Here is a 27,902-nt window from a genome sequence, read left to right as displayed (position 1 = left end):
TACAGCATGAAGACAAATGACACAGATATAACACTTTTTTTCTATTTAATTAATATAAATCACTAATTGATATAAAATGTTAACGAAATAAAAAAGGCTGAAGTTTGACTTCATTTACTTGACAATGCACGCGTTAAGACATGATACAGGCTTTACAGGCTTACGTACAGGCCTCTGGAGGAATAGAGTTCAGCATCATCTAGCAGATATTTTATTTGTTCTTTTAGCATTTGTCTCTGTAAAGCTGAAGAAACAAAACATAGAACAGGTACAGAATTCAATGTAAAATCCACTGTGATATACAAAACTGTTGCGACGGAGTACCTTTAAGTTTGACAATATTTCCGGTAAAGAACAGTGCCACTGACGCAGCTGTACAACTAAACGTTACAGTGTGGGTGAGAGCCCAAGAAACCGTACAGAACTGTAAACAGAGGTGCATGACACACAAAGGAAACGTAACACTGCTTGCTGAGATCACTGTTTGAGAAAGTATACAGGTTGTATTGTAGGTTGACTTGTTTTTTTTTCAGATGAATCCATTATAACGCAGATAAACAAGGCAGTACGATTAAAGAGAGAAAGTGAAACTGTTAATATGTTCAGACGTTTTTCAAACTAAAAAAAATGTGTCAAACAAAATCTGCAGTTCTAACAAAAGCAAGCCTACTCAAATGCTCAGGTAACAGCTTCTTCCTTGAAGAACAATGCTAACAATCCAGCTCCTTTGTCATTAATTGGATAGATATTTTTTTCTATTTCCAAGACCACTGGCAGTCTCAGGAAATGTCCGGTAAGCCATCTTTGGATGCCAAAATGTGTCCCGCCAAGTGTTTTAAAATAAATATTAGGTCTGTGCCACTATAAGGGCACTCAAACCACCAAGTCTCTTGTCTTGTGAGATCTCTCTACGACGGTCCACCCTCTGGATGTCTTCAAAGGCTTTTAGCGTGTCTGCCTCTCCTTCCCGAGGCAGGCTCAAATGTCTGTTTTCATTTTGTCCAGAGAGTTGTCGATCTTTGTGAGAGTCTTTTTGATGCGTAGCGCTGTTAATCTGGCCGATGGGTTCTGGTACCAGCACTCCTTCATGAGTTTAGCCATGGAGGTTAAAGTCTAAAAGAGAACATGAGGCATTAATTAAACATGTAAACATCCCAATATTAATGAACTTCTTTTATTTCTGGGTATCAAAAGCTGGCACTTTGAATATTACTCACTGGGTCTGAAAACCATCTGTTGGGGATGTTGGGCCTCTGCTGATCCACACACACCACCTTCTTCATATCCTCGAAGCTGGGGTCAGTCGGGACCACGTCATGAAAAGGTGGCTTGTAGTCTTCTACGATACCTACAGGAGGAGCAGAGTGTGCAACGATACATGTTACAGATCACGTAACATTAAGACAGTGCATTTTATACTGACGAATGAGTAGCATAAAAGAAATACATCAAGGTGTATTCAAAGGGATTCATAACGTGGATGTTTGGTCCTTATCTTGCTCTCAAGTGCAGCAGTGGGACAAAAGACAGTAGATGTATGAGATTACAGTTTCAGGAGTAAATCAATACCTCAAGTGTTGCTGAAAGCCCAGTTCCTACTATAAAGCGATAAAACAATTTTGCAGTGGATGTAGGAACCGGGTTTTATTATGGCTTCTCTGCAGATCACAGGTGGCAGACACTGAAGTGAGTCTCAAGGCCAACCGCTTCTATAAGTAGAAGAAAAGCTTTTACCTAGTCCTGAGTCGAAGAAAGCCCCATGTCCACAACTTCTTTACCTATCACTATCTACATCTTTAAAGGCAGTATTATTCTAATTTCAAGCTTCATATTTCACTCTGTGGTACCTGTGGAGTAGCTTAGCATGATTTACAGTAAAAAAAACCTCTGAAACGACTCAATCAGCTGTGTCCCTTTAAGAAACCCCGCCCCTACAGGCCCGCTTTCTTCTGATTGGCTGGTGCTCCGAAGCCTGCTGAGGCGTCAAAAAGTGCAGCTTGTAGAAAAAACTGTAAAACTCAAGCAGCAACCTCCTGTGTTGAAAAATGGAGCCAATGCGGAAGTGCAAAAAGCTGCAGTTCCTCGAGTGGCCACTTGAGGCTCGAGAAAACAAGAAATAACATAAGAGCAGGTGGGAAAATGCCAATTTTTACAGCTGAAATAAACATGTTTCTGCCTGGTACAAAAAACGGTGTTGTTATAAATTGTTAAGTTTATTGTTCAAGATATCTGTACGGGGGGTGAATTAATTTATAACACACCCGTTTTAATTATATTAAGCCTTAAATCATAGGGGCCGGCTCACTTGATTGACAGGTGGATCCTGCTGGTTGTCTGCTAGACGTCAACACAGACACAGACACTGAGCTTAACTTCACCTGTTTGTGTTGTTGGAGACTTTTGGGGATTTTTTCATTCAAAGTTTGGACAAATAATCTCTCTCTGTGGGATTTAAGGAACTTTCTGGCCGTGCGAAAAGTCTGAGCTCCAGCTTTTCGGTGACTTTAATGCCAGTGTTATTGTACTGATATATTTTTAGCACTAAGTAGCAGGTATACTGTGCTCGCTATAGCTGCTTGTTAGCCTGTGCAGTGTTTATCAAACATTTATTTATTAAATCATCAGCCAGTAAATTGGATTCAGGAGTTGTTGGCTTTTCCCCGGACAGTTTACAGCGGACCGTAGTGATGAGAAGAAGTTTCCCATTACGTGTCGGCTCATCGCTCTCTCAGCCGGGTGTGTGAGTGCCAAGTCCGCTACTTCTTTAGTCTGATAAATAAACACCTACAGTCAGTCACCGTCACAAACAGAACCTCCTCTGTGGCAAACATGAAGTTAAACTAGTTCATACAGTTGATGGCTAATAACCGTTAGCTACGCTGAGACGCATGTAGCCTAGCTTCTTAGCCGTAGCTGACTGATTCATGTGGTCCGCCCATAGTCCTCAGCCATCAGCTCGTTGGCGCTACGCCTCTTTTCTGCCTCTGGATTAGCTGACTCTGGCATTTCCAATATGGCGACCAATTGCGGCGCAATTCAGGCTTCAAAACGCTTCTTTAGAGACCTATGAGTAACATCACTGAGACTACGTCCATTATTTATACAGTCTATGGTGAAGCCTGGCGTTCACAGCAGCCTGCAGGCTGAGCTGAGAAGCCTGGGGTTTACTCCAACATACTTTTACCTACAGATTTGAAACTTAACCCAAGTTTCGCATGGACATCCAACATGTAAGATTGTATATATGTCTTAAAATGTGAAACAGCATAATACTCCCTCTTTAAAACACTGACAATGTGCTGCTTGTGGTTTGAACATTTACAATGTACCAGCCATATTGAGGAAAATAATTAAAAGAAATCAGACTTCAGTGAACCCAAAAGGAGCATGTTGAGCAGACTTGGTACCGACCGTTGCTGACCGTCCTCCTGGCGATCTCCCACAGAACGAGTCCCAGGGCCCAGATGTCCACCCTCTTGAAGGACTCGAAACAGTCCATCTGGATGGAGTCGTCAAGCACCTCAGGGGCCATGTAGCGCTTTGTGCCCACTTTAGGGTTGTTGCCCACATCTAACTCGTTGGTGTCTTGGAAATGCATGACTGCCAGACCTGGAATGAAAACACAGAAGTCTTTAAAGATCCAGACAATATTCTTATGATTTCATTTCCTTCTTCTCCCCCTTAGAAAGTATTAAGTTTCCACATCACGTTTTGTAATTAGCATAGTTGCCCCCTTATGTTTTTGTTTGACATTGTGATGTCACAAATGTGCACATGCATCATTTTGCACAGTGAATTTCAAACACATCCAAGTGCACTAACGGTAAGCAAAACACGTTCTGGGGCGGAGGGGGGAAATTTAATTTCCTTTTGACCTAAATGAGAAGAAAACACTCGACTCACTCTGTTAACCGCTTTAAACGCTGAACACAACACTTGTTTGTCGTAAACAGTCCTGTCCCTCCACACAGGATGTACTTGGACATAAGAACAACTCGTCTGGGAGACAAACAAGTCCTACCGTGTTTTTCTGAAATGCGTCATCCGGAGCACAATTAATTGCACTGAATTTGCAAAAAATATCAAGCCTGTCGCCATGTTATAGCTTGTACTTGATGTATTTTTGATTCAAGCATTTGCAAAAGGAACATTGGTGTATCAGAATAAGTGGTCTGAGCACCTCTAAATGCGCTTTTTATTAGGGGCAGAGTGGTGCATTTAGAGTGCTTGTTCTACCTTAACCACAAATATGGATAAGCAGATAGATGACATAGAGGGATATTAGTAAAAGTACATCCTTTCCTTCTTGTTAGAAAAACTATTGGATTTAAAAGGATAGGAAATATGAACAGCGTATTCATCATGTAGCTCTGTCCGTTTTCTCACCAAGGTCAGCAATGCAGCACTGTCCGTTCTTTTTAACCAATATATTTTTGCTCTTGAGGTCACGGTGGGCGATGGCCGGTTTGCCCTGAGTGCCGAAGATCTCAACATGGAGATGTGCCAGGCCGCTGGCGATGGAGAGCGCCATGCGGAGGCAGCCGGATGCATCCAGGGTGCTGAGTTGAAGGTAGTCGTACAGGGAGCCCATCTCGTGGTAGTGTGTGATCAGCCACAGCTGAGTGCTGGAGTTCCTCGAGGTCATGTCAGACGCTATGAAGCCTAAAATAAGAGAAATGCATGAAGGCAATTAATCAAAGGTAAGGCAAGTTTTTCAGCCTTTTTAAACAAATTAAATATCTTTATGTTAAGTTGTTTTAAATCTTTAGATCCCTAAAATACTGTTGTTACAGTCCTGCTAGCTAGAATCGCTTTGGTAAACATGGTATCTGTGCAAAGGGCATTTTACATCACGCTGCTTCACCAGCTACATGAATCATGTGACGAGCTTGGCACGGCTCGATTTTAACAGACACCGAGAAACACTGTCACATTACTCTTCTGCGAGCCAACTTTCACCGGCTGCCTCTTTTATTCGGTATTGCTTTTAAAATTTTATTGATCACTTTTAAAGCTTGAAATGGCCGCGCTCCAAATGATAAAAACAGATGTATCGACTCCCTTTGTGGCAGTGTGTTCTCTGATGTCTGTGCATGAAGCTGGGCTGGTTGCTCCGGGACCTCGTGACCAAAGGTGAGTATGCCCACATTATAAGAGTCTTTTAAATCCTATATTTAAACCGGCTTTTAAAGAAAACCTTTTATGAATAACACTTAACACAATAATACTTCAATTTTTTTCTTTTTATGAGCCCTGTGTTACTTTCGTCAGGTTGTTCTTTTTCTGTATTGTTTTTATCTGTGCTTATTTATCTGCTTTTTCTGTGAAGCACTTTGCAACCTTGTTAAGAAAAGGGCTATATAAATAACTAACTATTAATATTATTATATTCGACTCTCTCTCCCTGATGGATACTTCAATTCCACTGGGAAGCAACCTACTTTGAAAGTAAATAACAACATTCAAATCAAATTCCTCTAAACTTTATTTCCAGAAAGCCAATTCTGTTAAATTCTGAAACACTTAATAAGGAAACTAGATACTCTTCTACTTTGCTATCAGTCAAATTGTAGTAATGCTGGGTTTAACGGTCACGGTCTGGTCATTCGTTGTGTCCTTCAGTCTGTAACCTACATCAAATATGGTACGTACCCAGGATGTTCTCGTGCCTCAGCAGCACCGTGTTGTAGATCTCAGTCTCTCTGAACCAGGACTTCTCGTCTCTGGAGGAGAAGATTTTGACGGCGACGCTCTCCCCCTGCCACTGACCCCTCCACACTTCACCGTAACGACCCTTACCTGGCAGGCAAAAAAAGGGAGAGATTACCAAACAGAAAACAAAGGTAAGAGTAATAGAACTACACGCTATGAAATATATACAATCAAGTTAAAGGAAGAATTCAATAAAGTATCTCAATAAATATATGTACTTTTATAATGTAATCAGGATGTAACTTTGTGACTTTACACTTGTTATTACCAAAACTCAAATAAAACCCTACAGCGTTCCTCTTAGCCTCTTTCATCACATCGCCTCTCTGTGGGGAGCAGTTTCTAGCATTAAAAAACTCGACGAAGGTTCACTGTATGCTCGGCGAGATGGCCACTTCCAAATAGAACACAAAGTTTACTGAGTGGCAGGTGAAGCAGCTGCAGACCAAGACATCTTTGTAAGAAGTTAAAGGAAATAAAACAGAGGTAGGTAAAGTGAGAGTTGGAATTTGATTGATTAGGTTACTAGAAGACAGCTGACCCAAAGTGACCAGTGTTGGGGGTAACACGTTACAAAGTCATCCGTTAGATGCATTTTTGTTGTAATGAGTAATGTCACAAGTTACTTTGCAAGTCAATTAACCCGTTACTTTGTTACTTTTTTACAAAAATTCATCCATGGTTGCCACAAAATAAGAAAATCCCCAAAATACTGTTTCTGTTTCTCTCCTACTTCTTGGCAGGTAGCTGCGCACCAGCAGAAGGTTTACACAGCTGTGTCAGTGCGCATGCGTAGCTAGCTAATTCAACTAGCAAGATGGCAGAGAGGACAGAATATTCCCATTATTTTTCATTTTTGGGTGAAAAGGACAAGAACAACACAACGGTGAAATGTAAGTTGTGCCTGCAGGATAAGTGTTTGTCAGCTGTGAAGAGCCCTACTTTAAATTTGAAGAAGCATCTGCAGCTAAACACAGCTCTATGTTGTATTGTTTTCATTGAAACAGCTGTGCCTAATACTGTATGCCTCCGCCCAGTTCGCTGTCAGATTGTATGTAGCATAATAAAGAGCGTCTGTTCGTCCTGTTATTAGGCTGCAGAGTTGCAGATTATGGGCCGTAAACGAGGCTATGCAATGACGGCAGAGTCAATACATTTAAAAGGTAGACGTACAGTAGGCTACATGTCGTCCTGACATGTAACATGTCGCAAAGGGGCTTTAAGTTTTGGTAACGCAAATGTAAGTAACACAGTAACATAACAAGTTACTTCTATAAGTAACGTTACCTAACACTGATAGTGACCATAAATAAATTTAGACTAATCAAATATAACTAATTTTGGATAATAACTTCTAACTACTAGTTGAGTAATAGGTGAACTTTTTATGTCAACAAGAAGGGCTTAGCTGGCTTCGCTGCTGCTAACCATGTTTGTCCACATGAAGAAAGTCTGCTGTTTGTTTTCTCTGACACTTCACATACATAGACTGACCTGAAAAATAAAAGTTTGTGTAACTTTTTAGCTCTGGGGTATTGCTTAATTGAAAAATATGAGATTGCTGAAACTGTTGTACAAATCATTCTTACCCAATAACCTCACAGCTTTGGTCTGTTTTGCAACCAAAATGTTTTTTGAAGAGATAAATGTGGATAAAAGTACTGCATGTATTTGATTGTCATTGAAAATGTTCTGGTGTCAGGAATGAATGCAGAAAAGTGAAACGTGTGTTTGTATCAGTGAATATGTGAATCAGAAAGTTGAGTTTGCAGCCTTACTAGAGAGAGATGTTTCACCGGTTCACTCCTTAAATAGTGAATGTAAATTATTGGAAGTCAGAATGAGTACAGTAGAATCATCCCATGCTACAAAGTATTGTATACAGTATAAATAAGTATACATACAGTGTACGACTGTATGAATGCACCGAGAGATACTTTATTTGTCCTTTAAAGCATGCTGCCAAATGATGTACGACTATAATAAGGCTGAAGTTGATACAGGCCCACCTTTTTGGCAAGACTTTACAGATTCTCTTGCAAGTTTCCCCAGAGTCAGCACAGTGGGAGTGCCTCATTGAAATGAATGAGGGGGCAGCGTTTTCTGAGGGGGTGCTATTGTCAATATAACAGCCTTTAACAGGACACTTACCCACACACTCGTTAAGTGTGATTTGTCGTGCGACGGTTCTTTGAACGAGGAAAGGGAGTCCGGAGCCGCTTCCTGAAGTGCAGGAATGATCCAGCAGATCCTGGGAAACAGAGAAACAGACACACAGAGTAAAGGGCTTGTTTATTTACATGTGTGCATGTGTGTGTGTGTGTGCGTGTGTGTATTTCCAAGTGAGCTATCTGAAGGAAAACCCTCCCAAAGGAGTCGTGTGGCTCGAGCCTTTAAAAATGATGAAATAAGGAGCATCTGGGACTCAGATGGAGATTAATACAAGCAGGCCTTTGATGTGGCACCCACATGGGAAAGAGGGGGGCAAGCGGTGTGTCTGTGTGTGTACCGGGATATTGTGTGTGTGTGTGTGTGTGTGTGGGGGTGTGTCTGAGCTGGAGGTGCAGGGTGCCCCCTGCTGAGTAAACAACAGAAGTGCCACCCCCTCCCTGTGACTGGTGTGGGCGCTGGAGATTTTATCTAATCCAAGGGCCAGACTCCAAAACAGACGCAATGCTGCTAAGCCTTTTATTTTTACCTCAGCTCTAAGACGTGCAGCTTCCCATTGCTGACGCAAGGGGGCAGTGCGCAGCAACAGAGTCAGCAGCTGCTGAGCAAAACAAACGGCTAAACTAGGAGGGGAGGATGAGGATTGAAAACAAGAGAGAAGAGTGATGCCTCAGATAAACAGATGCATAATGCAAGAGCTGCCTGAGAGACAATTTGGAATCACAACACAGGAATCTAAGACAGAGGCCATAAAATAACTGATGAGTCTCTCTGCAGAGAGTTTAAATCCCCCCCTTTGGTACAGGAGGATTGTTTTTTAGGAGGGCATATTTGGGCCAGACTGTTAGGCAGCAGAATGCAATAACAACGCTGCAATATCACAATAATCACTGATGACTTCTGGTCAGCGGGCTGCTGAGGGACGGGCACATGTGTTTCAGTCTGATTTGCTTTTCACAGCCACACCGCTGTTCCTAATAACCCGTCTCATGATCCTGCCAAGCACTTTTTAATTATGCTGCAACAAACATTCTGTGGCTCCATATTTGGGTTTTTATTGCCAAGTGCATTCATAGACTTTGGAAACAGCTTGGAAGGAAGCCAAAATCAGCTGTTTCTCCTTTCTCTCTCTCTGGTTGACACAACCACACATACGTACAATCCATCATATGATAACATGTCCGTTACGAGTTTCATATTTTAAGATAAATGGGATATTTTAAAGGGTTATGACATGCTTAAAATATAGGTGTAACCTTGGCAACTAAAACAATACAGATGCTTTCATTCAAAAAGGAAAAAGGATGTAATCAATCTAAACTGGACAGTAACAGTCGTGTATTTTTTAGGGCACAAACTGAGCAGTGAGCAGTTTTCTGTTGAACTTGATTACACAGTGTGCGCGCCAGTGAATGTGCTGGGTTGTCTTACAGACTGAACGCTAACCACAGGACTCCACCTAAACTCTGGATCAGTTTAGCGGCTCTCCAAACACAAACCACTCTGCAGAAAGCTTAACATGCACGGCCGAGTGGAGAGAAAATAAATAGCCAAAAGACATTCCTCCAGCAGAAGACTGGAAAAATGGCAGAGGAGATGCAAAACAAGTTTTGAAGATTCGAATTCCAGCAACAGCAACGCTCACCGCACGCACAAGCGCTTCATGCATATGCGGCCATCTTACACGTTTGAATGTTTTTTTTGCAGATTATGATCTGCAAAGTACACAAAGTTCAGAAGTGATAGTCTGCGGAGCTGAATTTAATCATTTTTGGAGCCAGACCTTGACCTCACGGCGACTCAGCCCTAAAAGATATTAAGGCTTACACACGACTTGTTTGTTTTTAGAGTGTATTTATCTGGAACTTCATAACATTTACTGAAACAGACGTGAAGTTTGGGGGATTTTTGGTGCACAGCATTTAGCGATTAACTGCTCTAATGTTTTTACTCCCACCGTAAAGTGATTGCTTTAACTCCTTCATAACAGTAATGGGATGAAATGTCTGAATTAAACCATAGAACTGTAAAAGCCTTTCAGATAAATGGATGTACATTTACAACTTTATTTAACTTTACTTGGCCTTTGCTGTAATTTTCCTCTTATTTCATTTCCTGACTTTATTTGCCTCGCATTACATCTAAGGCGAAATATGTTCTTTCTTTAAACAAGTTGTCCTCAGCAAGATTTACCTCTTGATTACATTCTCATCACATGAACGCCTTGATCAAATATCTAGATTACAAAGAGTCAAACAAGGTTCATCATGCCGTCATGTCTCTGTTGTATATCATCTTGTAGGAAATAGAGCATATGTGCACAAAGACACGGAAGTCCGACTTAATCTAATCTAAACAGTGTTTTCAGTCATCACCTGAATCCCTGCAGGAACTGCAACATATCATTTAGATAAAATACACCGTTGTACTTCGGAGTGACTTAAAAGACTCCCTCCTAGTGTACCTAAAGGGCCACCCTACCGCCACAAATAAAAACAAGATTGGATGTGTAATTAAAATTATTCATGACTATAAAATCAGAACGAACACTAGACAAGTACAGTTAGCCTGTCAGATGTTTTCTGGTGTTTTGAATTGTTTGTTATCCTTTGCAAAGCATTTAAATAAGCCACATGGACTAAAGGTTGGATTTTGATTCGCTGAGAAATGTAAAAAATGACAGTTTTGTATATTTCATGTGAAATATTATAGTGCTTATTCGAGGTGGGAATCGCAGGGTAACTCATGATACGATACGTGACCCACGGTAACGATAATATCACAATACAGCGATTCTGCAATAATTGATATATTGCAAGATACTCATATAATGATACATCACCATATCTGATTAACTGAAGAATACAAAATGCCTCTAAAATTCTCTAATATTCACTGCAATTTGGTGTCCGTTTCACAGAATTTGACAGAAATATCTTATTTTATCCTGCTGTCAACTTCTTCTGCAGCCAATTCATTTCCATTCACATTACCCTCATTCATGTCATAAACGCCACCACAAGGAGTCAAGTCAAGTAGTGACGTGGTGCATCAAAATCTGTTTAGTGCACCAAATATTTATACATGAAAATATTGATATTTGACACCAGTCCATCGATAATTGTGTTGCATGAGTCAGGGCGACGATGTATTGCCGTATCGATATTTTGTCCCACCCCTAATGCTTATAGTCAGAATGTATACAAATTAGGGACAGACTGATTATCGGCCGGGCCGATTTTCGCCACCGATATTCGGCATTTTGACGCATATCGGCATCAGCCTTTTTTTTTAATCCGACGCCAATATTTTTCACTTTTACTGCAAATTAATATCGGCTCCAAATTTCGGTTATCGGCCTCCTTGACTACTAATAATCGGTATCGGTATTGGCTCTGAAAAAACCATATCGGTCGATCTCTAATACAAATAGGGCATTTACCTACTCAACGAAAGAAGCAGTGCACCATTAGTTACATACAAAAGCCTGTAATTATTTTGTCAAGTCATGAACTGATATATATTTTCTTACACAATACAGCTGTGCTCACAGTGAACATTTCAGACAAATAAAGTAAAACCAACACAATCTAGGTATCAAATGTTTCCACAGCCTTCTTCCTTATAACCCTACAAAAATAAAGCCCTGCACAGTATATTTACGTATTCCATCTTCTTTCACCAGCAGATATTCTGTGCTTCTCTCGTTGTTGTGGTCATTACAATGAGCCTTCTGCAGCTCTGTACGATTCTTTCTAATGAGCTTCGGAGGCATCCTCCCACATGGTATGCACCACTCACCGCCAGAGTGCTCTCCCCCACGTTGGACGCTATGAGGCCGTCGATAGTTCCATATTCTGCATCCCGGGATGTGAGTCTCTCCATTTGGTTGTGGTGGATGCGTCTGAACACCAGGATAGCGACGGCAGAGAGGATGATGAGGACGATGATGGGCCCCACGATGACTAACGCCAGCGTGGTCACGCTGTAGCTGGATTGCTCATCAGCTGTGAGGGGAGAGAAAAAAGCACAATGTGAGGCTTTTTCTTCAAACTGTCAGGTCATCGTTTTGGACAAAAATAAAGCCGGATTGTAAAGATTAAACTTGGCTTGCATCATGTCAGAAGACTGAGTGGAGATGCTTAGTTGCTTAAGTAAACAACAGATGGGAGCGTCCATTAGAACTCTTTCTCCCTGACTGGAAAACACAGAAAGAGGCTCGACCAGACAAATCACAGACCTGCAGCCTGCAGGCCTTCTGAAGAAGTTGAGGGCGGGGGGTGCACGCACGCAACACATGAGCATTCATTCTCGCATGCACACAGAGCAGATCTCATCAAGTCAGCAGAGGCCGGCCCGAGGAACTGACCACCATTCACACTTTCCAAACATTCCGAGGAAAAGGCGGCTCGGCTCGGCCTGCAGCGCGGACAATGATCCCCTTTTCTCAGCTCCAATAATGAACTGCTTCTCCCCCACAGCAACATGTTAAAGGAGCTCAACAGACACATGCGAAGAGGTGCATTTAGCTGGACTACAAAGAATATTTATAAGTCTGTTTTTAAACTCCGATATAATCCCTAAATGTAAAGCCAAATAGGTTCAGCCATGGTATTTTTTAAAGTATAAATATATAGTGAGTAAACTAAAGGTGAAAGAAACAAAAAGGGCAACAACAGCTCCGTGTATAGAAGCCTGCCTCTCCTTCATCCCCCAGGAGGCTTCACCCCCTGGGCTCATGTCAGGCAGCTCTGACAGCCTCCGAGAGGACAGAGGGGAAGTGGACCATGACTAAATAATATTCAAATCCTCCCTTTGGTTGCCCACTGTCTCCCTCAGGTCTGGTTCAGAAGGGGCCAGGAGTGTGACCACACAGAGGTGCATCTCATGACGTAACCCTCTCAGTAGAGAGCGATGGAGAAGAAGGAATACGTGTGATCATTCTTATAATGGATATTTTAAACCTCTGGAACTGGATAAGAGATTTGGTTAAAGTACACAGAGTTCAATGCCTAATTCAATAGGTGGAGCTCTTCAGCATCTTTTCTTAAAAGGAACTGAACACAGCTTTTGAGCATTCTGGGTAGTATAGTGCCGTACCTTTGACAGGCAGCTCAACAGTGGTGTTTATGTTACACAGGTGCCCGTGGCAGCACTCCACAATCTGGTCCCTGGAAGGTGGGGTCTTGCAGGTCAACGTGCTCTGCTCGTAGACCTTAAAGCAGCCTTTCTGGTACACCTTGGAGCCGCCGCTTTCTGTCACGGAGGAGAAACACTGGTGGCCCATGCAGCGCTTCCCTGTTACACACGAGCTGCCCTCGCACACACACTCGTGCTCCTCTTTGATCAGGGGCTTTCCCTCTGTCTCTGCAAAAGAATCAGGAAGAAGACATCGCAGGTAAATAAATAATTAACTTATTTCATGCATTACAATAAAAGCTTAAAAGGCATGTTTTACTTAAAATCTATGCAGAATTTTGTCATAAAATTAAAATGTGAAGCGACATAAGGTCTCCGGTGATCGGCAGCCAGGAGAAATGTGCACAATGTGTACAAAGTCACCTTTCCCTGGAGCTTGCACAGTGACGTTCATGTTACACAGATGGCCCTGGCAGCACTTGACGACGCGGGCCGACGAGGGTGGCATGGCGCAGGTGGCTCTGCCCTCCTCGTCGTCCCTCAGGCAGCCCTTCTGTTGGACGGCCACCCCATCAATCATCTTCAGAGAGGAGAAGCAGTGCTGGCCCGTGCAGCGACGGTCACGCTCGCACACGACGCCCTCGCACGCACACTCCTGCTCCCTGAGGACTGGTCTGCCGGCAGACGGTTCTGTATCTGATCAGAGGGAACAGAGATATGGAGGAAACCATTAGAGCAAAACCATTAGTGTCCCATTAAATTAAACGGCATTCACTTAGGTCAGAAAGTTGGAAATCGAGTCTGTATTGGCGAGTAGAAGAAATCAAGTTAATGTAATTGTGTGTTTGATAGTAAGTAGTAATATTCTGTTATTGACCTTCACCTTTAACCGGTGACTGCAAGGAGACGTTCATGTTACACAGATCCCCAGAGCAGCAATCCACCACAAGCTCAGGAGTCGGCGGGCTTCCACACCGTGTGGACCCGTCTTCATCCGCCACAATGCAGCCCCTCTGAAGAGCCGACGTCCCGTTCTGTATGGAGAGGGAGGTGAAGCACTGCTGGCCGACACACCGGCCCCCGCTGCTACAGGACGCTCCGTCGCACACACATTCAGAGTTCGTCACTGCTACGTCACCTACAACAGAATAAAACAAGTATACATGATTCTCTTTAATAAGATCTATTATATTATGACAATGCATGATCATTGCGTATCCCTGTTTCTTTAGCATGTGTGTTTATTTTTTCTAAGTGTGAAGACAAGTGTGGCCAGCCACCCCTAAAAGAAAGCTCCACTTTCCACTGCATTCCTCAGCCACTGCAGTTGTTTAAAATAACACTGAGAGACAGCAGATGAGAGGCAGACAGTCTGAGGAGGGGCGGTGATAGGGAAAAAAAATTGTGTGAATTTTTGGTCTGTGCTTGTGAGAGACTTGAGGGGGACAGAGAAACACACGGAGGCTGAGTGGTCGGGCGTGTTTACTTGAGTTAAAGAGAAATAAGGGAACACAGAAATCGAGTTCACATCTTTTCAGCTACTGTATGTGTGTGTTTGTGACCTCCAGGGACAGTGTATGACCTCCTGTTTTCTTTGTTCTTTTGAGGCAAGGATAATGATTCAGCGACAACCACATTCAGATGTAGCAGGAAAGCTAGCGAGTATGTAGAAGCTCTCCTCCCTTCAGCCAACGCCTCCCCTCAGGTCTGATGTGACGAGACTCTTACCTTCCAAGCCGGAGCAGGGGATAACCAGCAGGATCAAAACCAAAAGAGACATGCCCCCAGCCGACATCGTAGGCCTGGAGGGGGGAAAAAAGAACACAAAAATTAGAGATTCACTTCAATGAATATGTGTATTTTTGGGATACCGTGCAGTGAGACAGAAGAGAGCGAGACAGGATTTGCAGCCGACCTAAGAGTCTTACAGAGAGCAATTTTAGAGAGGGGGGGCCTTTCTTATTTTCAGAAGAAGAGAAAAAAAAGAGTCAACACCAAGTTTAAAATGCTGAAGTAAAGTGGGTCTCATGCCTTCCTGTTGTCCTGGCAACAAGGCATTGAGTGGCAAGCAATGGGGAGACTGGTGCTCTCCTATTGGCTGCCTGTGTGCGTGCATGTGGGTGTGTGTGGTGGTGGTGATGTGTGTGTGTGTGTGTGCTGGAGGGACAGGCTGCTTGGCAGTGTGAGGGGAGAGGAGCAGACAGACGAGAGAGGAGAGGAGGAGGAGGAGGAAGAGGAGAGGAGGAGCGCGGCGGGGAGAACGAGTGTGGGTGCCCAAATACTATCGTTTAGAGACCTGGAGACGGTCTGATCCTTCAATATTTAATGCGTCTGTAGGAGTGCCCACATACGCCATGCAGTTATGTTTGTTTGTTTGCCTTACCCAGTGACACATTTTAACAGACGACCGGTTTAACTCGCGCTGTAAACTCGAGGGAACAACTACGCGTTTTATAAAGATGATATGTGAGTTTTGTGGAGGCATCGTTGCCCGCAGCGTGCCCCGTTTATGCCACACTAAGCACCGGCGCCGTTATCTTGGAAGCATGTGTGTGCGCGCCTCAGTGCATCTGTGCCACAGATAAATACCCAAGCGCCCCCCTTACCCCTACCTCCGCCCCCTCCAGGCTTTTGTGCCCGTCTCCCAGACATAAATGATTAAGCACGTAATGTTAGCATTAGCCCAACGGCAGCGTCTGTACGGGCCGCTCGCACACGGACCACATGCTGCTCCTTTAATCAGAGCACAAAACAGAGGCTGCCACACAGAGATAATCAGGAGCTCTGTCTGCTCCCCTTTTGGACCAGGAGAGAGAGGGGGGGGGAGCAGCGATGGGGGCAGGGAACGGGCAGGAGGGCATGTGGAGGCGAGGTATATAGCCAGGGGGCATCTGGGGGACAGTGGGTCAGAGAAGGGCAGAGAACAGTGCGCTGCAGCATTGAGGTAGGCTAAATGGAGGGAAGTGGGACAAGGAGGTGTCTGGTGTCAGCGCCCAGGGGGACAGCGGGAAGAAGGGCACCATGCTGGGGAGGGGGGGCAGTCGGTGAAGCCAGGGGGGGTTGGAGGAAACAGGATAAAGAGATAAGCAGAGGAGTAAAAGAACAATAGTCTGAGGGAAGAAGTGACTCGGTGTCTGGCTGGTTATCTTGGTATTGACTCATATATCAGTCATGTAGAAGGAGCACAATATCCTGACACACACACTCACTGCTGACAGATCAATAACTCACCTCAATTAACTAAGCAGAGCATGTCATGAGGCTCCATTTAATGGCTTCAATTAGTGTAGGTAAATGATTTGCTGCATTTTTGTTTACATTTACTGCTGAAAGACCCTCGACGGGACACTTGAACCATCTCTGTCTCAACTCATCTCTCCCACGCAGACGCTCTGTCTTAAATAAGCTATCATACTGGAGCTAGAAGTGAGACAACAAGTACGTCCGTTATGTACACAGCAAATATTTCAGCCTATGCACTGCGGAACCAGTGGGCCTTTCAGCTGCCTGCTCTATTTGCACGTATTAAAATGCATTTCTATTCATGTAGTTCTGCATAAAGCACAGAAAACACTCGCATCTATGCGCACTTGAGGCGAAGCTAGAAGCTATCATAACGTCCGCTAACAGCTCAGCTTAATGAACACACAGCTAAGACCGGGCCTGATATTGGAAACCTCAGAAGGGATTCTTGGAAAGGAGAGAGGCAGGGCGAGAGCATCTGCAGAACCGATTGCGATCTGAGCAGACAACTTCATGGCGCTGTGTGTGCATGTGTGTGAATGTGCGCGCGTGTGTCTGTTGCAGCCCTCTTTCCCTGCGTATTGAATTCTCTGGCAGTGTGCTCTGCAGTGTGTGTTCACAGAGCTGACATCCTGCCAAGGGTGTGCTCTCATTTCCCCCTCTCTATCTGTCTCAACCCCCATCTTTCCTTTTATTCCCTCTTCCTCTGTCCTCTGATGTGGTGTTGTAATAGGAAACCGGCATAAATACCACACGGTATTTATAACTTACTCTCTTATGTTTATTGCTGTTGGGACTGATGGTCTCATAGGTCTTACTACAGCATGATGCAGAGCGACATTTTTTAAGAAGCTTAAAAAAGGGTGGCCAAACGTTATTTCACATGTACGACAGTATGAGTAAGCTGTTTGTTTTACAATGCATTATGATGATGCCTGCACTTAAACTCCCTCCTTCAATCTGTGAAAGGTTAGCCAGTTTATATTGGCAGCCATTTCTAAGTGTCTTAAGCTCTCTTGAGCTTTTGCAGCTGAAGAAAGTAAATCAAGTGCTGGAGTACAATGTTAAAGCGCTAGTTCTTTACAGGGGCACAATGCACTAAATATTACGAAAAGTATTGTGTTTTTACTTCACTTCATTTATTTCAATGCTAAAATGTCTAGTTAGTTCGCAAATGTAGATTAGACCCGGGTAATTATCGCCTTGGCTCCTGTCGGCATTGATGGGAACACAAGACCTGTGTCAACACGCTAATCTCCGCCCCCTTTCTGGCACGATGCTACGCTCTGCCGGTAACTTCTGCGACTGCTTATCATCTCAGCTAACATCGTTCAAAATGTGTCGGCACCGAGTTTGATAAAACAGACTGAATGAGTAATAGATACAATAACCACTGTAACATCTTCACTGTTTACTAACCCTGTCTCCGGCGCATTTGTGAGGTCACACAGTGACGCAGCAGAAAAGAGACCGAAAGGAGGATACTCCACTGGCAATGGGAAAAGAGACAATCTGCATCTACAAGCAAAAATCCGTACTCATTTCTGTGGGAAAGGAGTTTTACATGTAAAATATGGTGTACTGTCAAGGATATAACTAACCAAGTGCATTAACACATCTCCACTGTAGTCAAATTGTAAAGGCCTACCTACTTAGAGGGGGGGTATTATGCTCATTTTAATCTTCATATTTCACACTGTGATACCTGTGGAGTAGCTGAGCATAATTTACAGTTAAAAAACACACTTGTGCTCTGTGCAGGCCTTCATATAGCCTCTGCCTGAAACGACTCAGTCAACTCCCCTGCCTCTACAAGCCATCTTTCTTCTTATTGGCCAGCTTTCCAAAGCCTGCTAAGGCTGCACTTTGTGACGTCACAAAGTGACGGGGCTGGGGGACTGGAGCCTATCCCAGGTGTCAGTGGGTGAGCGGCGGGGTCCCTCCTTGACAGGTCGCCAGTCAATCACAGGGTTGACACAGAGACGGACAACCTTTTGAGCTCACATTCACATGTTCGGGCAATTTTAGAGTCACCAATGAACCTAACAAGCATGTCTTTGGATTTTGGGAGGAAGCCGGAATACCCAGCGGGAACCCATGCATGCACACACAGAAAGACCCTCCTCGTCCAAACCGGGGTTCCAACTAGGAACCTTCTTGCTGTGAGGCAACAACACTAACCCAGCTTCAAGAATATTAATGAAATATTATAATACATTATGTCATGTATGTATTAAAAGGTGTCATTCTTCACAATCAGTACTTTTACTTTGGATTTTTAAGTATTTCTAGCTAAGAATCTGTTCATTTACTTTGGAAAATATCTGAAAGCAGCCTTATATCCTTAAACTGAATATTTTACCATAAAAATGTTTCTGAAAACTCCACTGCAGGTATTCTGTTTGATGAAACCAATGCCTCGGAGGTGCGTAAGCGTCGACCTTGCCCATGGAAATACAGAAACCACATTGAGCTCCACACAAGGGAGCCAAAGTTGTGTGTACGACCCAGAGAGGAACAGTTTGGACAGACTTGGCCCAGGGAGAAGTATGCTGGGGTTGACTCCTGCTGAGTGCTGCTGGAGGGACTTGAAAGTGATCCTACATATCAAGGCTCCCATTTTATGACGCCGCGTTTCCTTCCCAGACTCTTTCCAGTGATCCCACTCCAGAGGGCCATCTCGATAAGCGGCGCTCTCAGAAGTTGAGCAGAGCTTAACGTGATTAGATGGAGATGATTAAACGTGCCACTCAAATGCTGTGATTTATACGACTGAATCCCAAGAGAGAAGCGTGTGGACAGTTATGTTGATTTCTATTCAAGGAGGTGGTAAACAATCCCACTTACAAGGCTACATCTTCAAGTGTCATGTTAAAGCTATTTCATTTCTAGGTGACATTTTCAAACTGATTTGCTTTTAACAACAAACAGAACCTTTAAGTCTGGTTGTGTGCTTTTTTATTTTGGTCTGTTTTGTATTCAGGTCATGACGAAGGAGAGTATGACAAAACACTACTTTGTCTGATGAGCGTGGTGTATCACTGAGGTTGAGGAGGGAGGAGGCTGGAGGCCCTGCAGGAGCTGCTGAGTCATCACGCTGGCAAAGAGGGAGACGAGGGGTGGAATCTGTGTCTGAGCTGGCAGGCTGGCACAGTTACCATGGCACAAATAGCCCGGGCACCGAGGAAACTGCAGCAAACTGCGGGACGCGCGAGGGAAGGAGCAGGCAGAGACTGGGGCAATGCGGAGCCTGCTGTGTGTGTCCCTGTTCCCGTCCCCAGACCCAGACCCAGACAGCCAGAGAGCCAGCATGCCATCAGGGACACACAGATGGTTCGCTCCTAGGTGCATGTGGGTGTTAATACAGACCTGAGGGCGAAAGTCCTCCTCTCTGCAGCAGCAGCCCACATTCATATTCACACTACAGCTCAGCAAATCAACACATTCAGCTCAGTCTGAAAAACAGTCTCTGCCTACAGTCAAACACAACACTTGGGATGACTAAAACTAAGCTAATGGAATAAACACATCATTTTTTTAGTAGGTTATGAGTGGAGCTGCCCCCTCAAGACGACAGCTCGAATCATCAGTCACAATAACCCGAAGTCAACTCGCATTCTGTCAGATAAATCTCCAGACTGTGGTTTTTTTAGCTGCATCATTGTACGCAGAGCCATGACAGGGCAACATTATGGCAGGGTGTAAACTTTAAGAGCCACAAAAGAGTTCAGTCATTGTTCATGAGGTTTTTCTCTGGAGCCGAATTATCCACAGAGGTCTGCTCCTCTCCAAAACAAACAAACCCGGTGACTAATGGTGGTAAAAACACTGATGGAAGCTGTTTCATGTTAAAAAACAGCATTTTTCAGCTGTGCTTTGGTGGGATTTGGGGACTTAGAGCCAATCTGACAAACTGTAGCCTACTAGATGATTAAAATACTTTTAAAAATAGTTACATGACTTTAAATACTATAAAAATAGTTGACTGATAATGTTTTGGTGTCCAGCTCCAAGATCTGCCAAACTCCAACCAAGCTTCGCCCGAGATAATCCAATTCAACTGACTGAATCAAGAGTCGTGTGCAGCCCTGGTTATGTGGGGATACACACAGATTTCATACAACTCTGCTTACGAACCCAGTCAAATATGGGATCAATCTCGCCTTAAAAAGAAGAGTGCAGACTAATGATTCAAACATCTGTGTTGAATTAAAGTAATATCCAAGTATCATGGCGGCAACCCAAACACAACTGCACTCTAAAAGCAAAGGACTACCTCACCGTGTGCCAAAAATTCCAATGGTTTCCCCTCCACCTTTGTTATTAATGTTTAAATAACACTTGATAACCAAGGTCATGTATTAATCATAATACCTGGAAATACTGTCATCTCTCAAATACCTTGAGGCAAACCAAATCAGGACAGATTCGCTGGCCCTCGACATCCCGTGAAAGTCTTGTTGATGTTTGGCTTAAGGTCCCCGCACACTGTTATATCAGCTATCTCGCAGGTTCGTCGCATGCCACACCGAGCAAGATGAGTCTAATAAAATCTCGCCCCACATCTGTGTCAGGCTGTACGATATCAAATTTGAAGAGTGTGGTGAATGCCTGATGAAATGAGGGATAGAGGGGGGCGAAAGCAGAGAGGTGTCATGGCGTCGAATCGTGAATGTGCTGCCCGGCTCTTGCGTCTTAAAAATCTCGCAAACAATGAAAATGACATGAACTGACTTCATTTATATTGTAAGAAATAAGTACTTACTTTTTGTACTACATATAAGGTTTCACCATGTTACACTCAGCTCATGTCAGGAAACACCCAAACATTGGGTCATTTATCCAACCACCGAGTAGAAACCAAGATGTTTTCAGAATCCACAGGACATTAAACCAGCATCTTCTTCAATACAGAACGGATATTGTGCTTCATAATGTGAAATATTCTCGGACACACATGACATTTTGTTGTATGATTAAACCCTACAGGTGAATTATTACAACCGAACGCAGTAATGTGCAGGCAGCAGTATTAATATATTGTAGTGTTGCGTGGTAGCTAGATGGATGGAGGAAGAATAATGAGCGTCCCTAGCTCAACAGAGCCCAGATTTATTTCCTTGTCGCAGCTAACAGCTAACCCGACGTTGGCTAACTGCTTTTAGCTCTCGCTCGCTCAACATGCGTCTTCTCTTTTTAGAACTACCGCTTAAAAGTTTATCAATAACCTCTTCCCTCCCCTTCTCAGCCAAGTACCCACTACGGTGGACAGCTGCAAAACAACAGCAAACTAAAACAGGAACTTAAACCCAGCGTTACAGTATTTTAACCTTAATGCAGAGGTATGATCTTGTCCGGTGTAACAGTTGAACTCAGTTTGACCCCTCTTTAATATCCTGTCTCTTACACCGAGTTGTGTTTGGAAGCAAACGTCGCCAACCAAGGGCCTCAGTGATTTGGAGAAGAAAGACGGACTTCTGTGGCCCCTCGGAGGAGCTTGTTCAGGTCGAGCCATACTTCTGCCCTACAGTATCATAGCGGTTGCCTCCCGTCTTACTACAGAGGAATGTATCCAAATGCAAATGCCCCCCTGCCTATGTTAAACTGTCACTCACACATTCAGTGAAGAGGGCAACAGCATAGCAGGTTTTTGTTCCTTGGATACATTACAGAGCAGTCCGGGGTGTGTGCGCAGTACACACACACACATGCAGTGTTCAGTGTAGATCAAATGTAATCAGAGACAATAGTCACCTTGTCTTCCTGCTGTAGTCCCACCCTTACTTCCACCTCTGCACCAATCTGACACACAAAACAGACACTTCCAATCACCTGCACAAAGAACCAAAAGCAAAGCAAAAACAGTGATGGAGGTTTTGTGGTGTCTGGAGGTTTTCTCATGGTTTGGCTGTTTGAAGTCTCTTGAGACACAACTTAAAAGGTTTGTGAAGACACTGTTAACAAGTCTTCTACGCGGTGGTCTCCATAGCAATTAGACATTCGTTTTCACACGCCCATCAAAACATCAGAAACAGCCAGTTCAAACAGGGTCTTTATGTCAACCATGTTTGCTAACGGAGGAATGCACAAACACTCTCCCCCCTCCAAACGACCGTCTCACAAAGTTCACCGGCCCGGGGCGATACTGTTCTCAAAAGGACACCTTGATTTGTATCAGGCTGCGCCTTTTACACACATTTTTCTTCTTGTGAAACGAGCAGTGGAGGCAAACAAGAGAGAGGAGATGTGTGTACAGCTACTCAGAGCTCAGGGGATACTTGGTTTTGATTGATTCTGACTGAGCTACAGGCGGCTAACATGATGCTAACTCTTGCTGTGTGACCCACAAACGTCTAGCAAACCATTCACCACCGGGATGATAATCGCTCAGCAAACAGCTTGTAACAAAACAATGAATGTGTATACAGCAGCGCTATACTCAGGGCCGTTACATCCTGCTGCCAGTGGAGCCTTTATGGCCGGGAGTTTTCTGGCCCTGAAACTTCTAAAGGCAAGAAAGCTTTTAAAACAGTTTGATGCCAACTTCAAAGACGACTTTGCATTTTGACTCAATCATGTATGCAGTATTGTCTTAACTATACAAACATGTCCTGTCAATTTGATGCTTAAGTGCAACCATAAATCCAAATCGACTCCAAGTTTGTGACCTCATGACCCCAGAGATGAAGCATTAATTATTCTCCATTCGTAGCCAAACACCAAATAAGAGCCCATGCCTGGGGCTGGGAATGGGATCAGAAGGAGAGAGCAACAGAAACAAAGCCATAACTTTCCCCGCTAACAGCTGAGCGATAAGACAAGAGCACTGAGGCGAGTGAAGGGCTCATAAAATGTGTATTGCAGACTGTCTCCAGTGCAGTCTGGGGTTAGCGTAGAGAAAGAGAGCACTGCAGATCTATGTGTGTGTGTGCATCTGTGCAGACAGTAGTGTCTTGTCTCCCATCTCCACCGGTCTCCATCGCACATTTAAAGACAGAAGAAGAGAAATCAATACGTCTGCGCGGACTCAGAGCCACCAGAAGAAGAAGAAGAAGAGAGCGGGACTAAAATCTGGCAGATACACAGGCAGTCCTTTTATCTCATTCTCTTTTCCCCCCCTTGCTAACTTCCCGTGTCATGCTGAGACTGCAGTGCCCGCAAGTCCCAGACAGCTCTTCTCATCATGATATGTTTGGGCTACATAAGGCTGATGATTATTAAAAGGCTCATGGTTTTTTTTTTTTGACTAAAAATAACACTGCAGACAGAGGGCCCCTTTCTGAAAAGCTGGACACGAGCACCGAGCAGAAGCGAACTCAACCCACATGCTGTATTCCTCTGCAGCCTGCCGCCTCATCTCATGCCAGGTTTGTTGCTAATCAAACTTTCTAGTATAAGTCAGCAGATACACGCGTAGCTGCACGTGCAAACACACACACACCAAACACACGGATAGGCCAAGATAGCTGAAGGTTGCCACTCAGGGCTTTAATTCTGCTGTCTTTCCATCCCTCAGCAGTCACCTCCCACCTGCATTCACACACACACACACAGTATCCCCTCCCCTCCCTTCCCCCAACTTGAGAGCCACCTACATAGAAGAGCGATGAGCCTCCGACTCTTCTTGCTCAGACTTGAAGCAGTCTATCTTGGTCTCATAACTGCAGTTCTCTTGTTAATGACAGACTGTGTAACCTGATTCCACACACACACACGGATATATTCATACACACACACACACACTCCACCCCATCCCATCCCCCTCCCCTAAAACACTCTCTCAGGGTTTTTTCCGAGCTTGCATATTGTTCCAACCCAAACTGCCAGCTGCTTCTGACAGCCAAATTACTGTGCACAGAGAAATGATTGCTATCAGAGCCCCCTACCCCCAACAAACTCCCCCCCCCCCCCTCCTTCCTCATACTCGTCTCATTCTTCCTGCAATGCTAAGACCTCTGTTGGCAAATTATACACTTAATGTCCACCAGACAAGAAGCACTACACTGATGTCTGCAGCCAATGAATTCAGGAGCCAAAAATGAAGGAGTGAAAACTTGAATGAGGCCTGCGTGGGAGAGGCATAAACTTTCAGATTGGGATCAAAGGCCTCATTTCTAAAAGTTTGTTCAAAGCGGCGCTGCTGCTGCTGCTGCTGCATCTCGTGATGATTTTCTGCATCAGTTAATCTGATGAGAAGTCTCTTTTTTTGATTAAGCAGCGAGCGAGTCTGTAAATGTTAGAAGAAGTCTAAATTGGCTATCGTATTTTCCTACTAAAAAGTGTAAAGAGAAATTATTCCACTGTTTCCTGATAAATCTTAAATGAGTTTGATTGACAGAAGATTGATCAAGGAATTGTGATAGAAAACAGAGCCTCTTGGTTTTCAGGCTGTAATACCACTTTCCCACCAAAGTTAGCATGTTGATGCGGGTTTTTCAGATCTGGGGCGACCCGCTAATAAATGCAGACTGTCTCTTTTCCCATTGCCAGTGGAGTATACTCCTTTCTGTGTCTTTTCTGCTGCGTCACCGTCTGACGTCCCAAACCTGCCGGAAACAGGGGCGAACAACAAACTTCCCCTCGGATCAGAAGAAGCTCTCTCACCTTGTTAGTGTTGCTGCATCTTGCACAAAACAAAGAACAAATTTGCAGTTGTGTGTTGTTCTTCTGTATTTACGTGACAGCGGCCGGAGCTGCAGAGCACGTCGTAGCATCGCGCTAGAAAAGGGGGCAGAGAGTAGCGAATCGACCCGGGGTTTGTGTTCCCATCATTGCCGATCAGAGCCGAGGCGATAATTACCCGGGTCGACTGCAGAGTCATTTGACCCGGGTCTGAATGCCGATTGTGGCCTTTCCCACCAAGCAAAAAAGCCGGGTGTTAGCGGGCTTTTTGGCCAATGTGAAAGAGGCTTAATTTGAATACATCTACTTTGACATCGTGGGATTTATAATTAAGAAAAGTTGTGATTTTTCCCTATTTTCTGACTTTTAACAACTGATCAACCAGGGAAATTGGTATAATTTGTCAATAATCTACTTTTTAGCAGTCACTCTAAAAAGCTTGTTGGCAGTAAGTTAAACATGTGCAACAACAAAAATACTGTCAAGCATCATAAATCAGCCTCACATAAAGCCTCTTGGTTGAGACACAATTAGGGTTGGGGTCATTGTTAGAGTCAGATAACCTCCTAACTGTTTAAGGAGTAAGTTACCGCAGACAGGCTGTTTAAAACAAAGACACGGTCCCAAAGCCAAACAATAACATTGTTGAGGACACAAGGGGACGAGAAAACTGCTCACAATGGTGGTCGTTACACACAACAGGATCCTCAAGATCCCCTGCAGTTGAGCCAGATTTCAGCCCAGACTGCCTGACGTCCCTTTATCTGCCCACTATCAGCCAGACTCCACGACGCAGGGTACCGAGGACAGCAGGGGCCCACGGAGAGGTCCAACCCCGGTGACTGGTCAGCTATGGGGTTACATTCTCCACATCGACAAGCAGCCACACAAACACACAGAACAAATAACCTCAACTTAAGAAGCTTCAACTGGTGGGGGTCATTAATGTTTAAATACATTTTAAGTGGCTAATCCATATTGATTAAACAGTCTGCCATGCCAGACACCAGCCTTAGTGGTCAGACTGCCATGCATTTACATTAAAGTGTGGTCAATTGAATGCATTGCAATTAAGAAAAGCTTGGCTGTGTTGCGTTCCAATAGCACAGACTACACAGGAAAACAAATGCACAATCAAGTGCTCCCCAGACATTCAGGCTGGAAGTGAAGAAAAGCCTGATTAGTATGTGGGAATGTAATTTTGTTAGAGCAAGGATCCAGCACAAAGAGTTGATTCTGAGGAGAAACACTTCAGTGTGAGACATTCCCATTCACACTTCTTTTAATCTGCACAATTACCTCTGAATGTTTTCAGCTAGCATTGACACCTTTGTAATGAAGTTTGCACCCTCTCGCATGCAGGTCTGCTGGCTTTACATTTAATGGCCCTGCAATGTATATCATACTTCCTGTTTGGTCTGATTGGTCCCAAGGAGGGAAATCATGTAAACAAAACACTTTTGTATCTTTTATTAGAATTAAATGGTGGAATTTTAAATGTTTCTTCGTAGACAATAAGTTTGAAATCACACCCACTGTAAACAATGCTGTGTGTTCACCAGTGTTTCTGGCTCGCCCCCCTCCTGTGCTGTGATTGTGATGCAAAAAGTGCTCAGCAGGGGATGATGAGACACACGATCAAGCAGGAACGACCCTCCCATAGACTGTTTGCATGACAAAAACTCTTAACAAAGTCACAACTAGTCGCTATGTTGTGAGCTTGATGTGATTGTGAAACACGAAAAGTCGCAGTGGTAGACCAAAAGACGTTTAATTTCAGGGTTTGGCCCTGAACTCATCACCATTTATCTAACCTATAACTAATCAAAACCATCTCTATGACGTGGTCCCTTTAAAACAATACACTGCGCGAGACTACTCCTCTGTTAAATCTTATACCAGATGCAGGTTTTCCTATTTATTTTGCTGAATCATGTAAATACAAAATGCGAGGGTGCATTAACAAAACAGGCCAAGATTTAACGAAGAAAAGCTGAGAGGGAGACAGGATTTCTTGAGAAAAGCACGTCACGAAACCTTTCCCTGGGAGTCAGCTAACTTCTCCACGTCCACCGAAATATCCCGTGTTACAATACAGACAGAAACATTAAAGTTCGCTTATTATGTCATTTCAAATACGTCATGATAACACTTACCTTGTGGGTTATTTTTCAAAGTGCTTTATGATGGCTTGGTATCTGGCGCAGGTCGAACTATTCTGCCATCTCCCGAGAATTCACCGACAATACCCGATTTGTTTTCCAAAGTCTGAAAAGCAGAGCCTACATGACGCCAACATTATCGTCCGTCGTTCACTCGGTGGAAAAAAGTGACAAATTCACTCGATGTTCGTATTCAATGGAGAGAAATATAGAAGATACATTTTGTAACGTTGTCCCTCTTCACACATTTGCACTGCCTGGGCTTCACAACTCGCACTGCACGAAGGAAAAAAGCCAGGATTGGAGGAGGAAGTTACCTTGCAACAACTCACTGTAATTAACCAGCGTCAAGCGTCATGACCAAATACAGACTTCCGGTCAGAAGTTTCACAATAAAATAAATGAGTGCTTCTTACTTTTGAATTTAAAATTATTTCCAGGGGTCGAAGAATATTTCAGACTATTTAAGTAAAATTAGGAATACTATATTTTTAAAGATACTTGAGTAAAAATTCTGCATTTAAATATTAACGGAGAAAATATAATTATCATCACCAAACATATCATGCCTCATACAATGTATTGTATTTTAGACCACAATAATGCAATATACACATGAATGCAACAAACTAATGTTGTTGCTGGTTGAGGTAATTTCTCACATCCTATGCATACAAAGTACAAGCAATCTTGGAATACGATATAATAGGAAATATGTAACATTTGAGCACATAATGGAAAAACTGAGTGCTTCTAAACTACATTTTGAAATAGGGATGATAGACTGTCAAACAAAACCAACTTTAAGCCCCTGTATATGAGCTGATATTATGATTTATTATGATGGTCCCCCAC

General features: G+C 43.7%; 1 protein-coding gene across 1 annotated transcript; it reads right to left on the bottom strand.

Annotated features, from left to right (window-relative positions):
* Positions 1-28: 28 nt before the first annotated feature.
* Positions 29-27,317, bottom strand: LOC138592081 (activin receptor type-1-like). The gene is made up of 12 exons (XM_069662702.1): positions 27,042-27,317; positions 14,749-14,822; positions 13,904-14,158; positions 13,444-13,716; positions 12,982-13,248; positions 11,683-11,888; positions 7,864-7,963; positions 5,653-5,799; positions 4,387-4,662; positions 3,412-3,609; positions 1,218-1,348; positions 29-1,113 (listed from the first exon to the last, which is right to left on the bottom strand). The coding sequence occupies exons 2-12, from the start codon at positions 14,813-14,815 to the stop codon at positions 979-981; spliced, it is 2,055 nt and encodes a 684-aa protein (XP_069518803.1). The 5' UTR covers positions 14,816-14,822; positions 27,042-27,317; the 3' UTR covers positions 29-978.
* Between the last annotated feature and the right edge of the window lie 585 nt (positions 27,318-27,902).

This window comes from Semicossyphus pulcher, unplaced genomic scaffold (genome assembly GCF_022749685.1).
Source record: "Semicossyphus pulcher isolate SPU_LCO1_2020_fin unplaced genomic scaffold, fSemPul1.0.p SCAF_15, whole genome shotgun sequence".
Taxonomy (NCBI): Eukaryota; Metazoa; Chordata; class Actinopteri; order Labriformes; family Labridae; genus Semicossyphus; species Semicossyphus pulcher.
This window is presented reverse-complemented; position numbering and strand designations above follow the sequence as displayed.